Consider the following 21,131-nt stretch of genomic DNA (forward strand, 5'->3'; position numbering starts at 1 on the left):
AGAGTGAGTTAAGAGATAGCCCCAGGGACTCAATTTTCTCAAGTATTTGAGACCCAGAGAAATGGGTGTGGCCTCTGGTAACTGCTTTGCCTCCTCTTGCCTGTACATCTCCAAGAAAATGTTAAACCTCAGTCAATGTCTCTTTTGCTCTCTTTCACTCCCTCTCCCTGTCTCTCTCTCTCTCTTAGAAGTGGGGGCAATGAGAAGCACTGGGGAGGGGTGACTTCTGCCTGCTGGAAGCCCAGGCCAGGCTAGGAGGTGAAATGCAGGAAACAGATTTCGGACGCTGCTCAGCTTCTGACCAGAGGGAAATCATATCCAGGGAGCACAGACAACACAGAAGCTTCTGCTACCTTCTGTCCTGCCCCAAGCCCAGGTTCACTTCTGAGTCAGTAGAACAGCGGAGAGAGACGAGTTAGTGAGCTGGAGAGAAACTAGGTTCCAAAGAACAGGGAGAAAGACTTCAGTCAGGAGGGAGGGCCAGTGATGGCTGGATGAATTTATAACACAGGCTGGGGTGGAAGCCAGGGTGACAGAGGACAGAGAGAGATTGAGGACAAGGAGAGACTGAAGACTGAGACCGAGGAGAAAAAGGCGTGTTGTGGCCACCGTGGCTCTGATACCGAGTTTATGCTTCTACTTTCTCTGACCTGAGTAATTTCATTTCTCCATGACATGCTTATGATTTTGTCTCCACCTCCTTCTGGCTCCTGTTTATGGTCAGTTGCACAACAGTCAGTGTTGGAGGGAAAAGGAATAAAGGAATGCTGGTGTCCACCCCTCATCCCATCCTGTTTTTATAACATGACACTCATTGCCTTGAAACCCATCTCCAGACCAAGAGTGTGAGTGTTTGCAAGCGGTGAGTGTGCGTGTGAGTGTGTGTGAATGCTTGCTCACAAGCTTTGATCTGAAAAAGGGACTGTGGTGTGTCTCTCAGTCACATCATGGAGATGACAACCCTCCATGGAGATGACAACCCTGGCCCAGGCGTCAGTGGACATGTAGATCGTGAGCTCATCAGCCCAGCTGGGGTCAGGAGGGCTGCAAGGTGGACCTCCAGCCCCCTACCCCACCTGCTCTCTTCCTAAACCCCTGAGGCTGGCTGGATTGTTAGCCTCAGACTTCTGGTCAAGCCATAGGAGGGAATAGTAACCCAGGATGTCAGGTTCTGAAAGAACTGGTGTCTCCAAGGCCAAGATCTTTAGGACTTGGGCACATTGCCCTAAGCGGAGCTGGACAAGGGGACGCCTGAGGCTTAGGTCAGGGGCATAACTGGGACTTCCAGGACTGTAGACATGGGACGCCCCTGTGAGGAGGGCAAGATGTGCTCGCCTGCCTCTGCTCTCCTCCGGTAGCCCCCGGGAAGGGCTCGCTCTGAGGGTGCAGGAGAAGGATTCCTACATGCATTCAACAAAGATTTCCCCAGTGCCTCTTACATGCCAGGTGCCTTGAAAGGCACTAGGATACGTTATGGAATAAGATGCACAATGTCTACCCTCAGGGACGAGAGGGGCCAGTAAAGGGTCCATTGCATCAGGGAATTTTCCAGGGGAGGTAGGAGGAGGACATAGCAGGGGCTCCTAACCCGGACTTAGGGATTGGGGAAGGCTCCCTGAGGGACCTGATGTCTAAGCTGATCCTGGCAGAGGAGTAGAAGTTGGCCGAGGGAGAAGGAAGAGAGCGGAGATAAGGTTCCAGGAAGAGGGAACAGCATGTTCAGAGGCCAGGAGGTGACAAAGTGGCCCCATCCAAGTACCCAAGTTCATTGACATGTGTGTGGGCTGTGAGCAGAGCCTGGAGGGCCAAGCAGGGGGCAGAGGAGGCAGGGCCTTGCAAGCCACAGTTACCGTAAGGAAAATGGGGAGCCATGGAAGGATTCTAAACAAGGGAGTGACAGGGTCAGTGTTACCTTTGAGGACATTGCCTCTGGCCCAGATACAAAGAATAGAGTTGACAGAAGGCTTAGGCGCAGGGAGATGGGTCAGGGGTAAGAAATGATGGTGGCCTGAATTCTGGGTGAGGCTGGGGGAGGACTCCTGTGAGAATGTGGCCCAAGGAGGCCCTGTTTGCAGAGTGCCCGGATCAGAACCCCATCCTGGATGACCCCCTCCCACCTCCCAACTAGTGCTGAGATCACAGGGAAAGTAAGAAAGGATGCCTGGTCACTGACTCTGGTCCTTGCCTCTGTGCAGCCCCTGACCTCCTGAACGGAGGAACATTGCTATTTCTTTTTTTTTTGGCCTGCGGGATTTAGTTCCCCTGCAGCAGAAGCGCGGAATCTTAACCACTGGACCGCCAGGGAAGTCCCCTGTATGTCATTCTTTTGAGGAAAGTCTCCCACCATCCCAAGTCACCCAGTGCAACCTTTGTGTCCTTGTGTCACCTACGAGGCTGTGCCTTTCTCACATATCCACCCAATCAGACACCGAGTCCTGTCAACTCCACCCGCCACATCGCTCAGACCCCTCCCTTCCTCTCTGTCCTCGAGGTCACTGGCCTCATCCTGGCCCTTTGTTTCCTGTCCAGTGTCCTCCCCCCTGTCTGTCCCACACCCGAGCCCCACTGCACACTGGAGCCAGAGCCATGTCCCCAGAATGCAGGTCAGAGTGCAGTGACCTGGGTGTCCGGGATGGTCCCGCTGGCCGCACAGGGCCTCTGGGGCAGCAGCCCGACTCAGGCACCACATCCTGGGGCCCAGTCCTCAGCCTGTGGGCTGGGGGGTGCGCTCCGGCTCCCAGGGATAAACGCATCTTCAGCACATTCACAGAGGCAGGGGCCAAGTTGGTCCAAATGAAAATAGGACCTAGTGGGGGGAGCAGGACGTGTGGTCCTGTCTCCTGAGTAATTCTCCAAAAGGGACACCTTTTCAACACGTTTTTAGGGTGTTTGACATGATGATTGTGAAGCCTAGGATGAAAAGATATCAGAGGAAGCGATGTGACAGTGAGACACTTAGGGAAGGTGGGCAGAGGGGACACCTTCTTCTGTACCAGTTCCCCCAGCAGGCAAGGCAAAGGCTCTCCCTCCCACTCCCTGATCATTACCCACCTCCCATAGGAGAGCCTGGGGATGCCCCACCAGAGTGGACATTCTTGACCTGTGCTTGGTAGCACGGGTCGGGACATAAAACATTAGCCGTTCTCTTAAAGGTGTGTTCTTAGCTGGGAGGTAAGACCAGCACTTATGAGAGGGCCCAGAATGAAGTTCCCAGGCTGGAAATGCCTGCCTTGTGGCCAGGGCTGGGTTTGACCCTAGATTCTGCTCCCCCTTATTATAAAGTCCACATGGCCCATTTCAAATTGAGACAGGCTGGGACCTGGGACCCTTTACCGGAGTACTTGCACTTGCACCTGGATAAATGCTTCCTGGAGCTACAGAACACAAAGATACTACAAGGGACTAAAAATACCTGCATGCGTGGGCAATCGGGGCAATTATGAACCATAAGATACAAAAAAGCCACAAACCAACTGCCACTTCTGAGGTGCCAGGAGCAAAAGCAGGGTACTGGGCATGACCCCTGCACACAGCACCACCAAGGGGGTGGGCAAAACACCTCAGCCACCCCTTGGACCCGACCCACCGATCTGCCCCCAACGTCACCCTCACCCTCACCCTCAACCCACATAAGGAACCAACCCAACCTCCACAGAGAGCAAACAAGGGAACTTGTGTTTGTTTGTTTTTAATTAATTAATTTATTTATTTTTGGCTGCATTGGGTCTTCGTTGCTGCGCGCGGGTTTTCTCTAGTTGCGGCCAGCAGGGGCTACTCTTCGTTGCGGTGCGTGGGCTTCTCATGGCGGTAGCTTCTCTGGTTGCAGAGTATGGGCTCTAGGAGCGTGGGCTCAGTAGTTGTGGCGCACGGGCTTAGTTGCTCTGAGGCATGTGGGATCTTCCTGGACCAGGGCTCAAACCCGTGTCCCCTGCATTGGCAGGCGGATTCTCAACCACTGCGCCACCATGGAAGTCCTGGGAACTTGTGTTTTGTTCTTACTCCTTCCTGCTGCAGCATGAGTCCCAGTAAAGCCTTGCCTGAATTCCTCCTCTGGCTTCTTATCAATTCTATTGATTAAAGAGTCCAAGGACACAGGTCAGTAATAAAATGACCCCTTATGTGGAATTCCCATATCAAAATAGAGCTGGTTGCATAACCAGATGATATTTGGAGAATCTGACCTTTCTGGTGTTGATTTCCCTGGCTTCACATGTTCTGAGATTTCTCACTGTCTTCCCGCAATTACTACTTTGCTTAGACACACACCTCACAAGGCTTCCTGACCTGACCTCTTCTGCCTGCCCCACTCCCGTCCCCACCTCACACCCCATAAGCTGGCCTTGGCCGTTCCCTGCCCAGGCCCAGGCTGTTTCAACTTTCTGTACCTTTGCACCTTCTGTTCCCTTCGGCTGGAATGCCCTGTCCAGTCTCCTGCAGGCACACGCACTCTGTCTACAAGGTCGGTCCAACATGGCTTCCTGGGGAAGTGCTCTTGGACATGTCCAGGTTGCAAAGGATTCTCCTCCAAGCTCACGAGGGATGCATGTCCTCTCTCCGGATCCCTCAGTCTCTCCTAGCTCCCCTCAGGACCTGGTTGCACAGAGGATGGCAGTCTCCCACACATCACCTGCCCAAGAATGGAGGCAACTTTGCTCTCTGCCTCTGCAATATTTTGGAGGCGGGTTTCCCGGAAATGAGGGTTGTGGGCAGCTAGGTTATGTTCACAGCCAGTTTCCGGGCACCCTGACCTCTGCCGTGCTCCATCAGTCCTGCTCAAGTGGGGAGGGATCTCTGTTACACTGAAGCTCCCCACTCCCTCCAACTTTGGACTGGCTCCACCCCCCCATGCTCCCCTCCAGTGATTTAGGGTGCTCAGGGCCTCCAAGATGTTGACCTGGCTCAGCCCTTCAGCCCCCCAGCTCCTCCCAGGTGCTTTATGTTCTCAGCATGACTCTCCAGTCTCCTGTGGGTGCCAGTAGGATTCTGGTTGATGGGGGAGCCGTAGACTGTGATGAGGGCTTCGTCAGCTAGAGGACGGAAGGAGGGAATCCGGCTGGAGGGGTGTGCACAGGTGAGTTTTGCTTGCAGCCTTGTAGCCAGGAGAAAGGCTGCATCTGGAGAGTGGAGGAAGAGCCCAAGGACAGTCCCTTTCTGTCCCTGTCACTTCTTCCGATTGCCTCTCTCCAGCTGTATCTCCCAAACTGATCCCTCCCCCACTTCGTTCCCCAACCTTGAACCTGTGTGTTTGTTTTGGAAAAGGAGGACAGAGGCTTACACGGGCCACTTAAAGTCCACGTTCCTACATCAGCCCCACCTCCTGAGCCTGGCCTGACCCCTGATTCCCCCAACCTCCACCCCCTGCCAACCTTCTGCCCTTGGCTGCTTGTCTTGAATGTACCCATCGTGCCATTGCCCAGAAGCCCCACCCAGAGCCAGGAACCTCCAGAGACTGAAAGGGGCATTCTGCACCCAGGTCCTGTCTATCTGTCTGTCTTTCTATCTTGCATTCCGATTCAAGAGCCTGGAGGCAGCCAGGAGCTTTAGCTATGGCTGTCTTTATTCTTTTGTCCCTGTGGAGTGTTCTGGTGATGGGCATGGGTGAAGGTGGTGCTGGGAGTGAGGAAGGAGTTGGGAAGGAGTGTCATCCTGGCCTGCCTCCCTTCTGCCCCTCCGGATCTCCCAGTGCCCAGCCCTGGACACAGCCTGGCCAAAGCCAGCTGTTTGCAGACCTGAGCCGAGAAGAGCTGACGGCTGTGATGGGCTTTCTGACCCAGGAGCTGGGGCCAGGCCTGGTGGATGCAGCTCAGGCCAGACCCTCAGACAACTGCATCTTCTCAGTAGAGCTGGAGCTGCCCCCCAAGGCTGCAGCCCTGGCCCACCTGGACAGGGCGAGCCCCCTGCCTGCCTGGGAGGCACTGGCCATCGTCTTCTTTGGTGGACAAGCCCAGCTCAATGTGACTGAGCTGCTGGTGGGGCCCTGCTGCACCCCTCCTACCTGCGAGATGTGACTGTGGAGCGTCACGGGGGCCCCCTGCCCTATCACCGACGCCCCGTGCTCATGCGAGAGTACCTGGACATAGACCAGATGATCTTCAACAGAGAGCTGCCCCAGGCTGCTGGTCTCCTCCACCACTGCTGCTTCTACAAGCACCAAGGAGGGAACCTGGTGACCATGACCACAGTCCCCCGTGGCTTGCAATCAGGGGACAGGGCCACCTGGTTTGGCCTCTACTACAACATCTCAGGGGCTGGGTTCTTCCTGCACCCCATAGGCTTGGAGCTTCTGGTAGACCACAAGGCTCTGGACCCTGCTCGCTGGACCATCCAGAAGGTGTTCTTTCAAGGCCGCTACTATGAGAGTCTGGCCCATCTGGAGGAGCAGTTTGAGGCCGGCCTGGTGAACGTGGTGGTGATCCCAGACAACGGCACAGGTGGGTCCCGGTCCCTGAAGTCCCAGGCGCCTCCGGGTCCGGTTCCCCCTCTGCAGTTCCATCCCCAGGGCCCCCGCTTCAGTGTCCAGGGGAGTCGAGTGGCCTCCTCACTGTGGACTTTCTCCTTTGGCCTCGGAGCTTTCAGTGGCCCAGGGATCTTTGACATCGCTTCCAAGGGGAGAGAGTCGCCTATGAAGTCAGTGTCCAGGAGGCCTTGGCTGTCCATGGTGGAAATTCCCCAGCAGCAATGCTGACCCACTATATGGACGGCAGCTTTGGCATGGGCAAGTACTCCACGCCCCTGACCCGTGGGGTGGACTGCCCCTATCTGGCCACCTACGTGGACTGGCACGTCCTTTTGGAGTCCCAAGCCCCCAAGACACTACATGATGCCTTTTGTGTGTTTGAGCAGAACCAGGGCCTGCCCCTGAGGCGACACCACTCAGATTTTCATTCCCACTATTTTGGGGGCCTTGTGGAGACAGTGCTGGTCTTCAGATCTGTGTCGACCTTGCTCAACTATGACTACGTGTGGGATATGGTCTTGCACCCCAGTGGAGCCATAGAAGTCAAATTCCATGCCACAGGCTACATCAGCTCAGCGTTCCTCTTTGGTGCTGCCCGAAGATACGGAAACCAGGTTGGGAAGCACACGCTGGGCACGGTCCACACCCACAGTGCCCACTACAAGGTGGATCTGGACGCGGGAGGTAAGACATCCTGGCGGAGGCCAGGATTCCAGTAGAGGGGGCTGAAGTCTCCATGTCTAGATTTAAAAATTGTCATTGAAACATTAAAAATGTAAAAGTATAAGAAGTAAATGTGAAAGTCATCAAATTCGTCAGAGATTTTCACCCTTAGATGGTTATTCTCTCATGTTTAAAAAAAGTCTTTCCTTTTTTAAAATCGTGCATCTGCAATCTAGAATATATTACAGTGTATACTATGTATATATGATATACTGATATACATATTTAGAATTTTACCACCAAATTTCAATCATAATGTACATATTATTTTGTCACTTCTAATTTCTCACATAACAACATATTACACTCACTCAAACAACAAATATTTACCGAATGCATATTTGTGCCAAGCACTGCACTAAAACAATGTAACAAAAGAAACAACATCCCTGCTCTCAGTAGGCTTAGGTTGTGATGGAGGAGTGGAGAGAACGTGGAGGGCTCCTGGAAAACGTGAGAGAAACATTTTGTTTTTATTGAAGTTTACTTGACTTAACAATGTTGTGTTAATTTCTGCTGTACAGCAAAGTGATTCAGTTATTCATATATATATTCTTTTTCATATTCTTTTCCATTATGATTTTTTTAAATTAATTAATTAATTAATTTTGGGGGGCTGCTTTGGGTCTTCGTTGCTGTGTGCGGGCTTTCTCTAGTTGTTGCGAGCCGGGGCCACTCTTTGTTGCAGTGCGCAGGTTTCTCATTGCGGTGGCTTCTCTTGTTGCTGAGCACGGGCTCTAGGTACACGGGCTTCAGTAGTTGGAGCACGTGGGCTCTGCTGCACAGGCTCAGTAGTTGTGGCGCACGGGCTTTGTTGCTCCGCGGCCTGTGGAATCTTCCCGGACCAGGGCTTGAACTCTTGTCCCCTGCATTGGCAGGCGGATTCTTAACCACTGCGCCACCAGGGAAGTCCTCCATTAAGATTTATCACAGGATTTTGAATACAGTTCCCTGTGCTATCCAGTAGGACCTTGTTGTTTATCCATTCTATATATAATAGTTTGCATCTGCTAACCTCAAACTCCCAATCCATCCCTCCCCCCGGCAACGACAAGTCTGTTCTCTATATCTGTAAGTCTGTTTCTGTTTCATAGATATGTTCATTTGTGTTGCACTTTAGATTCCACATATAAGTGATATCATATGGTATTTACCTTTCTCTTTCTGACTCACTTCACTTAGTATGATAATCACTAGGTCCATCCATGTTGCTGTAAATGGCATTATTTCATTCTTTTTTATGGCTGAGTAGTATTCCATGTGTGTGTATGTATATGTACATATATATATATGTATGTATGTGTATATCGCATCTTCTTAATCTAATCATCTGTTGATGGACACTTAGGTTGCTTCCAGGTTTTGGCTATTGTAAATAGTACCGCTCTGAACACAGGGATGCATGTATCTTTTTGAATTACGGTTTTGTCCGGCTATACGCCCAGGAGTGGAATTTCTGGAACATATGGCAACTCTATTTTTAGTTTTTTAAGGAACCTCCATACTGTTTTCCACAGTGGCTGCACCAATTTACATTCCCACCAACAATGTAAAAGGGTTCCCTTTTCTCCACACCTGAGAGAAACATTTTTATGCTTAACCTCTCTGTATCTCAGTTTACTCAAGTGTAAAAATGGTGTAACAGTGCATTCCTCATAGGACTGTTGTGAGAATTAATGATGACTATTTAAAAACATTTTTTTCTTTTGAAATAACTTTAGACTTACAGAAAAGTTGCAGACATTATATAGAGTTCTCATATACCCGTCACAAGCTCCCCCTAATGTTAACATCTTGCATAACCACAGGACAATCACAACCAGGAAATTAACATTGTTACAATACTATAAACTACAGACTTTATGAGAATTTCATCAGTTCTTTACTGATTTCCTTTCTCTGTTCCGGGATCTAAACCAGCAACCCACATTGCACTTAGATGTCCTATCTCCTTATGGTCTCCTCCAATCTGGCAGGTCTTTAGGTTTTCCTTGTCTTCCAGGAACTGACACTTTAGAAGATACTAGTCAATCATTTTGTAGCATGTCTTTCAATTTGGGTTTCTCTGATATTTTCTCATGATTGGGTTGAGCTTGTGTTTTTGTTTCTGTGAAGGTTTTTTTGGTAAGAAAACCATAGAAATGACTTTATACCCTTCTCAGAGCATCATATCAAGGGGTATTTGATGTCCATATGTCTTATTACCAGTGATATTGGCCTCAAGCACTTGGTAAGGTGGTGTTTTCCAGCTTCCTCCATTGCAAAAGTTACTGTTTTTCCATTTTCAGTTAAGAAATATTGGGGGGAAATTTTTGATGCTATGCAAATATACTATTTCTTTTCATCTCAAACTCTTTCTTCTCAAACTCTTGCCCACGAATTTTAGCATCTAGTGGTGGATTTTTCCTGCAACAATTATTATTGCTGTGTCATTTACATTTTTTCTCTTATTCTTTATACATTTATGAATTGGAATTCTCCGTTAAGAAAGTGTTATCCCTCCTTTTTACTTTATTTATGTATGTAATTATTTATTCATAACTGTATGGACTCATAGATATTTTATTCTAAGGGTTATAACCCCACACTATCATTTATTTTGTTCCTTAAATTGTTTCAGCTTTGGCCATTGGAAGAGCCTTCAGGTTGGTTCCTGTGTCTTGCTGACATGCCTCCATCCTTTTTTGAGCACTTCCTTTCTTTCTGGCACCGCAAGATGTTCCAGTTCCATCTTGTATTTTCCCTGCTCCAGCCCTGAAATCAACCACTTCTCCAAGAATCTCTGGTTCCTTTTATTGGAGAATAGTATTTAGAAACCAAGATCTGGGTACCAGGTGTGCTCATTATTACTGGGATGTCATTGCTTTTAGGCTCTCTCATCGGACTTAGCTAGAAAATATATGTATGTATTCTAACTGACGCACACATCTCTCTTTATCTCTACATCTAAGCTATGGCAACTCTTAAAGCACTTGGAGCGGTGCCTGACACACACAGAGAAGTATTAGCTATTATTATTATTATTATCCACATGAGCCTGCTTGTGTGGATGTACCGGAAAGGGAACTCTTGGCCTTTAATTGTCATCTACAAGTAGAAACTGTGGAGTGTGGCCTAGGAGCAGTAATTCACAAAGGGAAACTGAGGGTTTGCTTAATCAGTCTCTGCTCTCTTTGATCTTTGGAAGGTATGGAGGGAGCTTCTGGCATGTTCTGGTTTACTGCTCTTTGGTCTCAGATCACTTAAGTTGAGTCCTAATATGGAACCTAGTTGGACTCCAATAAAATCATTCAAAACTCCAAATATTCAGGCAACAGACTGTGTCTTTGGCCTTGCCCCTTATTCCTTGCCAATCCCCAAGCAATAGAAAACACCGCTAAGCTCCAGCAGTGTTGGGCTTGGGGTCTGACTATCCTTCCCTCTGACCTGCATGTCTGCTGTCCATGTGTGATGGAGCCCCTTTGTGTTGGTTTCCTCTGGGTACTGATGTGTAGGCAGTGTAGAGCCAGACTGAGACCTGGGTCCCCGGCACTGCCATGAAACTAACCACATGCCCTTGGTGACAAACCGGGGCACGTTATTTAAATTCTCTAAGCCTCAGTTGTCCCATCTGTAAAATGGGGACAATTATAGTTCCTCCTTCATCAGGTTGTTGTGCAAGTAAAGCATCAATCCATGTAAAGCCCTCAACACACTGCCTGTGCAGAGCTCCTCCAAGTTCAACAAATATGAGCTACTGCTGTGATTATTTTCATGAGAAGGCAGTTCTAGTGATGCCAGAGGGCTTCAGATATGAGGTGCAGACCCTTGCCTCAGGTCAGAAAGAACCTGGCCCTGCACGTTGCCTGCTAGACTGCTCCAACCTCAGGTAAACCACCCTCCCTTCAGCTCCTCAGAGGGGGAAGGTCAGTGGAAGCCCAGTCACAAAGCATCTGGGATTATTACCAGAGATGACATCAAGAAGAAAGATCTTCTCCAAATCTCTGGATCAGGAACATCTTGGGGAGAGGGGAGGGAAGAGGGGGCACACTCAGTCTGGCTTTCTCTTTGGCCCCCACTCTGAAGCCAGGTGGGAACAGAGTCCAGAGGGGGCAGAGCAGCTGCATGACCAGTCCTCCCTTTTCCCCCTTCCCCCCACCATCTCCGCTTCACCCTGGCAGGACTGGAGAACTGGGTCTGGGCTGAGGACATGGCTTTTGTCCCTACGGCGGTACCCTGGAGCCCCAAGCACCAGATACAGAGGCTGCAGGTGACCCGGAAGCTGCTGGAGATGGAGGAGCAGGCCGCCTTCCCCCTGGGAGGTCCCTCCCCTCGCTACCTGTACCTGGCCAGCAATCACAGCAACAAGTGGGGGCACCCGAGGGGCTACCGCATCCAGACAGTCAGCTTTGCTGGGGAGCCCCTGCCCCAGAACAGCTCCATGGAGAGAGCCGTCAGCTGGGCGAGGTGGGTGATGGGGTGTCAGAGAGGCACTGGGGGAGGCGGACTGTATCAAAGGCTCCATGTTGCTGGGAACCCAGGTTCCCCCACCTCCCATGGGTGTGTGTACATATACACACTCACGATCACACATTCACACACACATTCCTGCAGCCACAATCTTAGGCCGCTCAAAATGAAGCCTCCGGGCTTCCTTGGTGGTGCAGTGGTTGAGAGTCTGCCTGCCGATGCAGGGGACACGGGTTCGAGCCCTGGTCTGGGAGGATCCCACATGCCGCGGAGCAACTAGGCCCGTGAGCCACAACTACTGAGCCTGCGCGTCTGGAGCCTGTGCTCCGCAACAAGAGAGGCCACGATAGTGAGAGGCCCGCGCACCGCGATGAAGAGTGGCCCCTACTTGCCGCAACTGGAGAAAGCCCTCGCACAGAAACGAAGACCCAACACAGTCAAAAAAATAAAATAAATAAATAATTAATTAATTTAAAAAAAAAAAAATGAAGCCTCCTGCGTGGATGAATGAATGGAAAGATACATGCTGAATCAAATATGACAAAATGCTCCAGGTAGAATCTAGGATGTGGGTATGTGGGTGTTCACTAGACTATTCTTTTAACTTTTCTGTATGTTTAAAATGGTCACAATCAAGGTTGGAGGGGAAAACAAAGAGAGGAGCACAGATCTGAGGGAATATTCCCTAAAATGCAGGCACATGAGATACTGAAATTCACCTAAGATGGGAATCAGGCCATGTCTGTGCATATGCATCTAGGCCCAGACTCCCATCTGCATGGATGCGTGAGCGACAGTCCCACCTGAAGTCTGAACAATGGGCCGGTAGATGTTTGAGATACGGGATATTGAGCAAATGCGGGAACTTTGTGAGAGAGAGAGGGAAGTGGACAGAGAACGATACAGAGGCTGGACAACGTAAGACCTTTATGCTCCTTTCCCCTTTGTGTCCTCTCTTCAGTGCAGCTTCAGGCAGCAGGATGAGTCGATGACCTTGTGGGTCTAATCCAAATCCCCTGCAGGTGCCAGCTGGCTGTGACCCAGCGGAAGGAGGAGGAACCCAGAAGCATCAGCATCTATAACTTGAATGACCCCTGGACCCCCACCCTGGACTTCACTGACTTCATCAGCAATGAGACTATTGCTGGGCAGGTGAGTTGAGAGGGAGGAGGTGGGCACGAGGGGGGAGGCAGGGGGAGCAAGGATGAGCCTCTCACTCTCTCCCAGGCCAGATTCCTCTAGGGGTCTTTAGAGCCCACTAAGGAAGAAAGCGCTATGATTTCACATTTTTCCTGGGCTGCTGAACTCAGTCCTCCCATACAAGGCCACTGGGGGAGGCAGACGTGTCCTTAGCAAAGCCAGACCTCATGATCCTCTTTCTTCGCCCCCATTAGGACTTGGTGGCCTGGGTGACAGCCGGTTTCCTGCACATGCCCCATGCAGAGGACATTCCCAACACAGTGACTGTGGAGAACGGCATGGGCTTCTTCCTCCGACCCTACAACTTCTTTGACCAGGACCCCTCCATCGATTCTGCTGACTCCGTCTACTTCCGAGAGGACCAGGATGCTGGGACCTGTGAAGTCAACCGCCTGGCTTGCCTCCCCCAGGCTGCGGCCTGTGCCGCCCACCTTCCTGCCTTCTCCCACGCGGGCTTCTCCCACAGCTAGGTGGTTCCTGGGATGGGGAATGTGGCTGGGACCCCAGGGCCAGGGAGTGTGGGGAGGGGAGGGGATGGGCACTGGATGGGGCAGTCCTCCCTTCCCTCCCCCTCCCTGCTGGGAGCATCCTGAGTCTGTGATGCCTGACACAGGGGGTTCTCAGCTTTGTTGACCCCAAACCTCCTGGGTTCCTGTCACAGAGAAGAGAGGAATGGCCAGCCGGGAGTCTAAAGTGATGGCCATACTTTTCCCAGAAGACTCCTGTTTTTTTTAACAGTTTTTTAATCTTATTTTTCAAATGAGATGTAATTCATATACCATAAAATTCGCCCTTTTAACATGTACAGTTTAATGGGTTTTAATATATTCATAAAGTTGTGCAACCATGACTACTATCTAATTCCAGAACAATTTCATCACCCCAGAAAGAAACTCCAAAATCTGTTAGCAGTCACTTCCTATTTCCCTTCAACCCATTCCCAGTTCTAGGCAACCACTAAACTTTCTGTCACTACAGCTTTGCCTAGATTCTGGAAATTTCATATAAATATATTCATACAATAAGTGGTCTTTTGTGGTTGGCTTCTTTCACTCAGTGTAGCGTTTTTGAGGGACATCCATGTTGTAGCATGAATCAGTGCTTCATTCCTTTATGGCCGAATAATATTCCATTGTATGGATAGACCATATTTTGTTTCCACTCTTTGGTTGTTACTGATAGTGCTGCTATGAACATCTGTGTACAAGTTTTCATGTGGACAAATGCCTTCATTTCTCTTGGGTATGTACCTGGGAGCCGAATTGCTGGGTCATATAGTAATCTATGTTTAACGTCTTGAGGAGCTGCCGACACCATTCCAAAGTAACTGTACCATTTCCTTTCTTTTTTTTTTTTTTTTGCATAACATAACATAAAACTTAAACTTTTATGCAACATACTTATACACAACATAAAATGTACCATTTGGCCGTTTTAAAATGTACAATTCAGTTACCTTAAGTACATTCAGAAGCTTTCTTGGGCCTCCCCAGCTCCTCCTTTGCCCTGGGTATTGAATATGAAGGTGAGGCATCTAGAGACTAGCTGTTCTCTGGAGCCCCAGGACGGGGTCCCCACTAAGCCTGTGTCCCAGATCTTCGGCAGGTGCTTCCCTCAATTCCCTGTTACCCTAACTTCCTCCTTCTCTCTTCTTTCTTCTCCTCCTCCTTCCCCTCCTCTTGCTACTTCAGCTTTTACTCCCTGGTATTTCCCTCTGAGGTCCTGGGGGGAAGTCCCTGCTGCCTCAGGTCCTATAATCCCCCACCCCAAGTCCCCTCAGTTTTGGTGTCCTCCTCTGTCCCTGGGATGGGGAAGCCTTGGGCATGCAGGGCACTGTGGAGCCAGGTGTGTCCCGGTGGGACAGTCCCCACCTAGTCAGGCGACAGCCTCCAGGGCCTCACATCCCTGCTGTTCCTGCTGGGGCGTGGACTTTGGATGGCTATAAATAAGAACTGGGACATTTTCCAGAAAGGAGTGTGGGAGCAGGAGTAGGGTGGGGAGGTAGTAGACCTCAAAGACCGAGTTTTCTCAGGTGCCTCCAGGCTAAAGGAACCCACGTGGAGTGCGGTGTCTACTTCTATAGTTTGACCTATCCTGTCAGTGTCTTTTCTAGAGGGGGCTGTGAGGTCAGGAAGAGAGGGGGTTTCTTCCCCAGCTGGAAGCCCGGGCCACAGACCCAGCGCTAGGGGAGGACACTGGGTGGGCAGGCCCTGGCAAGAGGGGAGCTCAGGGCACAGAGATTTGGGTCCAACTCAGCTTGTGACCAGAGGGAAACCGGAAGCTCAGACCACATGGAAGTCCCATCATTTCCTGCAGGAACTGCCTGGACCCAGGCTCAACCAGGTGAGCTGGGAAGGAATTAAGTTCTGGCAAAGGGACCTTCACCTAAAGACTAAAAGCAGTAGGAGCCACATTCTCGTCGAGACTAGCAGCAGCATATGGTGAAAAGTGCTCAGATGGGGAAGGGGTTAAGGCAGAGCTGGGTTGCTGTTGCTGATTCTTATTTTTATTTTGCTTCTCGGCTCAGTGATTTAACGTCTCTTTATCCTCTCACCCAGATAAATATCATATTTTCACTTTCTTGTGTTTTCTTGTTTAAAGAAATTTGGACCATGGTGGGTGTAAATGCTCTCATCTTGCCCCCCAAACAAATGCTTGGGGTTGGGGGAGGGTCAGGGATGCTTCTCTTGGCTGTTCCACCTCTGCTTGTCCACATGCATGGGTAGAGAGAGGGGACATGTGGTCCTAGGCTGATGTCTGCATCGGGAGCTCTGCTGCTGAGGCTCACTTGCTGACCAACTGGTGTGCGATGGGGTTCCCCACTGGGGTCAAAAGGCATAGCTCGAGCCACCCCAAGGGAGAGTGCGCACAGGGAACGCTCAGGCATAGACCCCAACGTGACCCCGTTGGAAGGCTCTCCTGGGAATATACCCTTCCAGCCACAAGAGAGAAGCAAGCACACCCTGAAGAATGCAGCCCTGAGGCATCCAAAGGGTCATAGCAGCAAAGTTCTAGGGGAGACTGGCGAGCGGGAGGGAAGATTGGGAATGTGGCCCCTCCGGGACTGTTGGACCTACAGCCTCAAGCACCACACACTGCACACAAACACAAGCAGTGTGAGCTCCCTGGCCTGGCCTCTTAGTGGTGCCCGCCTCGTGTCTCCACCCTGCCACTTGGCCTGTGCCAAGTGTTTGCTCCACTCAGGCCTTGCAGGTGGGTGTCTGCAGCTTCTGTCCCGTCCCTCCTCCCCACACCTTGGACCCTGTGAAGGGAAATAGACTGTAGTGTTCTCAGTGGAGCTTGAGTCTCAGACACCTTCCCACTGCAAATTATTTTTCTTTAACCAACTGTCAGTGTACCTCATTAGGAAGGGCTTATATTCCTCTTTTTAAAAAAAAAAAAAAATTTTATTTATTTATTTATTTATTTTTGGCTGTGTTGGGTCTTTGTTGCTGCGCGCAGGTTTTCTCTAGTTGCAGTGAGCAGGGGCTACTCTTTGTTGCGGTGCACGGGCTTCTCATTGTGGTGGCTTCTCTTGTTGCGGCGCACAGGCTCTAGGCATGCAGACTTCAGTAGTTGTGGCACACGGGCTCAGTAGTTGTGGCTTGCGGGCTCTAGAGCGCAGGCTCAGTAGTAGTGGCACACGGGCTTAGCTGCTCCACGGCATGTGGGATCTTCCCGGACCAGGGCTCGAACCCGTGTCCCCTGCATTGGCAGGTGGATTCTTAACCACTGCGCCACCAGGGAAGCCCAGGGCTTATATTCCTAATTCTGGTACACATATTGTTTAACATATGAACTACTGTACATAAAATTGATTAGCAGAAGAAAAATGAAATTAACACTATGATTAAAGCCATTCTTGATGTTCATAATTTAAAAAAAAAACATACTCCTTGGCCATAGTCTGTGGGCCAGGATATGATAGGGAACCCCCCCGCACTTTCTCAAGGACCCTCAAGGAATATGATGTCTTAGTCTCTCCCACTTCTCGCATTGAAATGGAGCCATTATGGTGGCGATGACTCTGGGCTAGCTGATTTCCATCTGCTGCCTCGTTTATTCCTCACAACTGCCTTGAGAAGCAGATATTATTATTCCCACTTTATAAATCAGGGCACGAAGATTCAGAGGGATTAGGTAACTTGCCCCAAGTCACCTGGCTGGGAGGCGATGGTGCTGGGATCGAACCCAGGTCTCTGTGGAATTATACCTGACTCCTTCCCTCTGCACCACTGCTCTTCTTCACTGCCTGGCGGGCCGGGTTAAAGAATTAAACAAAGTCATGCTTGAGAAGTACTTGGCACCTGATCCATGGTAAGTGACCCTCTAGGAGAAAAATCAGCATTCAGTGGACCAGAGCAGAGATCTGCAGTTGCCTTAAAGCAAAGGCTCCCAACCTTGACAGGACGTTGAAATCACTGAGGAGCTTGTAAAACTCCACACACCCACGCTGCATTTCAGCCCAATAAAATCAGAATTTCTGGGGGTGAAGCTCAGACATTAGCAGCTTTTAAATTTCCCCCAGTTGATTCTAACATGAAACCAAGGTTGAGAAAACCCTGGGATAGCAGTTCAGTTCCAAACCTGCCAGAGGAGCCTGACCAAGAATCTAAAAAAGAATGTGGCTGTCAGAAGGCACAGAAAAGGGGCATTACAGAGCCTGCCCTGGCAGTGACAATCCACCCGTGTCTGGAGCAGAGGACCCGGCCCAAGGCCAGGACTGTCCAGCCCTGGAGGCACAAGAGCCACGTGGATGAGGGCTCCAGGCCCTCTCAAATCTCTCTCATGACTCATGACCAACTGCTGCCTCTGATTCACAGCTCAGTGGGCCAGCTTCCCACCACATCTCAGTCATGGAAAGAAAATGGGCAAGTCCGTTATAGTTCTTGTGTAAATGACTATATAAATATAGATATAGGTATACAAGATATATATATATCTTCTGTAAACTGGTATCCTGATAATTGCTTTTGCTTTGACAGTTACTGGAAATGGAGATTAGCCTTCAGGTGTTACTCTGGTAAATTTATTTATTTACAAAAAATTTTTTTACCCCACCGTGAGGCTTGAGGGATCTTAGTTCCCTGGCCATGGATTGAACCTGGGCCCTCGGCAGCGAAAGCACGGAGTCCCAACCACTGGACCGCCAGGGAATTCCCAGGTGTTACTCTGGTAAATTTAGATCTTCCCTAAAAGACCATCCCCCTTGGTGAGCTGACAAATCTGGTTTCTGACTTAGGCCCCTCCCTTGGACTGTGGTGAATTCACCATGAAACCATTGTGGGGTGTCCCGGGGGACATCAGCCAGACTCTCCTGACACAGCACACACCAGCCTCGCCACAGACTCTGCAACTAGATTCCCGAGCCCAGACTCACTGTAAACGAATTCCTACCTTCCTTCCGTCCCCCTCCTATAGTTTTCCTTGGCCAACTGCCCTTTATAAATCTTCAGAGCTTCCCACTCTCTCCAGAGCATATTAGGCCATTCACAGACCAGGTTCAGCAGCTCCTGCCATCCTGATGCCCTGCCCACCAGACGCCCCCAACCATGGGACCTTCCCCAAACAGGCCGTTCCCATCCACTCATGCCTCTGCCCATGTGCTCCTCTCCTTCCTTCCTCTGGTTCCTTCCTCTTTCCCCTTCCTCCCTTTTTCATCTGGTGAATGCTTATTCATCCTCTAAAGCCCAACTCAAATATCATCCCCGTCCCCCTTTCCCTGCTGGTTGCTTTGTTCTCCCTGCACCCTTGGTTCTTTGGAAAGAACCCTGCAATGGAGGTTCACACGCTGAACTCTAGTTCATTATCTACATGTGTCCTCCCCTCGCTTCCCTGGGGCAAGAACCATGTTCTGTTGGCCTTGGTGGCCTGATGCCCAGCATGGTGTCATGCCCATTGGTGCTTAAATACATCTTTGTTGAAACAATGACAGTTGTTATATTCAGGTAATTCTTTGTCTTGTAAAAAAACATTTCATATCCATTTTCTCCTTTGACTACCTCAAAAAGGAAGATCTAAAGAAGCCCAAAGATCCTGAGTGAATGATCACCCTGGCTGCACAGGTTAAGCTGGGACACAGGGCCAAAGGGCAACGCTGACACACTAGCCTGAATATTTCCTTTCCAGATGAGACCTGCACTGCTGGAACCAGCAGCCCAGCCAAGGTTGCAGGAGGGAGGAGTTGGGACAGAAAAGTTTCTGAGTAGGTGGACATTGGCAGGTCTGTAAATCAGTTCCCCACACTGGGTTTTCAGGGACCCGGAGCCTGGGGTATGCCCAGGGGCGCATGGGATGGGAGGGTTTGAAGCATAGACTGGACGTTAGACCCCAAAATGCTATAGAATTTGGCATGTATGTAAGGAAGGGTATTTCTGAGGCAGCAAAGCAATGAGTTAAAGTTTTCCTCATTCTGCAACGTGGTATAGTGTTTTGTAGTATGGTTTCTGGAGCTAGATTGCTGGGGTTTGGGACTGGCAGGTGTGACCTTGGACAAGTTATATAACCTCTCTGTGCCTCACTTTTCTCACCTGTAAAATGGGAACAGTAATAAAATCTACCTCAGGATTTTTATGAGGATTAAATGAATTAGTTCATGTAATTTTCCAAGACTAGTTCTTGACATACAGTAAATGCTAGTTATTATTTGATATTTTTAATATTTTATTTTGGTCATACCACACGGCCCCCTGCAATGGAAGCTCAGAGTCTTAGCCACTGGACCGCCAGGGAATTTTCCCTTATTTGATATTTTATTAACCAGCATCTATTGGGTGTTTCAGTTACTGCACAGCAAGCCACCCTGGAAAATAGTGGCTTAAAACAACAAACCATTTTATTTGCTCATTATTCTGTAGGTCGGCCCTCTGGGCTGGGCTCACTTGGCAGTTCTGCTGGAGTCTCCTGGGATCACTCTTGTGGCTGCAGATACCCGGCAGATGGACTGGAGCTGGATGGTCTAAGATGGCCTCACTCACAGGTCTGGAGCTGGGGCCAGTTGTCAGACATGCCACACACTACAGCAGTGTGTCTCCAGCACGTCAGCCTGGACTTCTCCCCTTTGTGATCCAGGGTTCCAACTGTAGCCCAAAGAGAACAAATCCTAGTGAGCAAATGCTTTTCAAGCCTCTGCTTACATCACATCTGCTAATGTCTCATTGGCCAAGACACAAGATCAACCCCAGATTCAAAGGATGGAGACATGAACTTCATGTCTTGACAGGAAAAGAGTCAAAGTCACAGTGCAAAGGGATATATATCAGCAATGGGAGGAACCACTGCAGGCATCTAACCAAGCTACCATACTGGCCCCAGATATGCAAGCAGAATTCTGTTCTGGGTGCTGGAAGGGATGCTTTCTTGGCCCTCAGGGCTCAGGATAGCAGGAAAAAGGATAAGAAATATGCAAACAACTGTAATGCAAGGTTTGACCATGCTGAGTGACCTAAGGTAGGAATGGTTAAGGACTAGGGGAGTTCAGGTCAGACTGATCCTTCATAGCTGATGAGGGGTGGGCATCAGTGGGTTGGGAAGGCTTTATTAGCTTGGCTTTGAAGTATGTTTAGAATCTGGACATGTGGAGATGGGAGGAATTATATTCCAGATGGAGGAAAGAGCCAGGTTAGGCAAACCAAGGCATGTTTGGGAAATCCAAGACCATTAGTGTATCTGGAATGAGGGGTCCATGAAGGGGAGCTGCAAGACATAAGGCTGAAAAGATAACGTGGGGTCGGATTGTGGGTGAGCTTGAGTTTGAACTTCATTCTGAAGGCAGTGGGGAGCCACGGAATGTTTTCCGGGTGATAAGTGGAAAGAAATGTATTAAGAAGGCTCCTTTGGGGGCTTCACTGGTAGCGCAGTGATTAAGAATCCACCTGCCAATGCAGGGGACATGGGTTCGAGCCCTGGTCTGGAAAGATCCCACATGCCGCGGAGCAACTAAGCCCATGCGCCACAACTACTGAGCCTGTGCTCTAGAGCCCATGAGCCACAACTACTGAAGCCCGTGTGCCTAGAGCCCATGCTGCACCACAAGAGAAGCCACTGCAGTGAGAAATCCGCGCACCTCCACGAAGAGTAGCCCCCACTCACCGCAACTAGAGAAAGCCTGTGCACAGCAACGAAGAACCCACGCAGCCAAAAATAAATAAATAAATTTATTTATTTTTTTAAAAAAGAAGAAGGCTCCTTTGCCTTTGCCTGTGGTCTGTAGGATGGCTCAGGTTGGAGAGTGAGAAGGGGCGTAGGCCATCATTAGGTAACAAAGGGACTCGCAGGTCTAGGCAGAGGGATTGACGAGTGG

At 49.9% G+C, this 21,131-nt stretch overlaps 1 protein-coding gene across 1 annotated transcript; it reads left to right on the top strand.

Annotated features, from left to right (window-relative positions):
- Positions 1–32: 32 nt before the first annotated feature.
- On the top strand, positions 33–20,985 carry LOC309618490 (primary amine oxidase, lung isozyme-like). Its single transcript, XM_082372295.1, is given in 6 exon segments — positions 33–5,979; positions 5,982–6,596; positions 6,599–7,141; positions 11,341–11,626; positions 12,652–12,781; positions 13,024–20,985. Coding segments are annotated over 6 exon segments (2,283 nt in total). The 5' UTR covers positions 33–5,546; the 3' UTR covers positions 13,300–20,985.
- Positions 20,986–21,131: the final 146 nt, after the last annotated feature.

This window comes from Balaenoptera borealis, assembly GCF_965194805.1.
Source record: "Balaenoptera borealis genome assembly, chromosome: 20".
Lineage (NCBI taxonomy): Eukaryota > Metazoa > Chordata > Mammalia > Artiodactyla > Balaenopteridae > Balaenoptera > Balaenoptera borealis.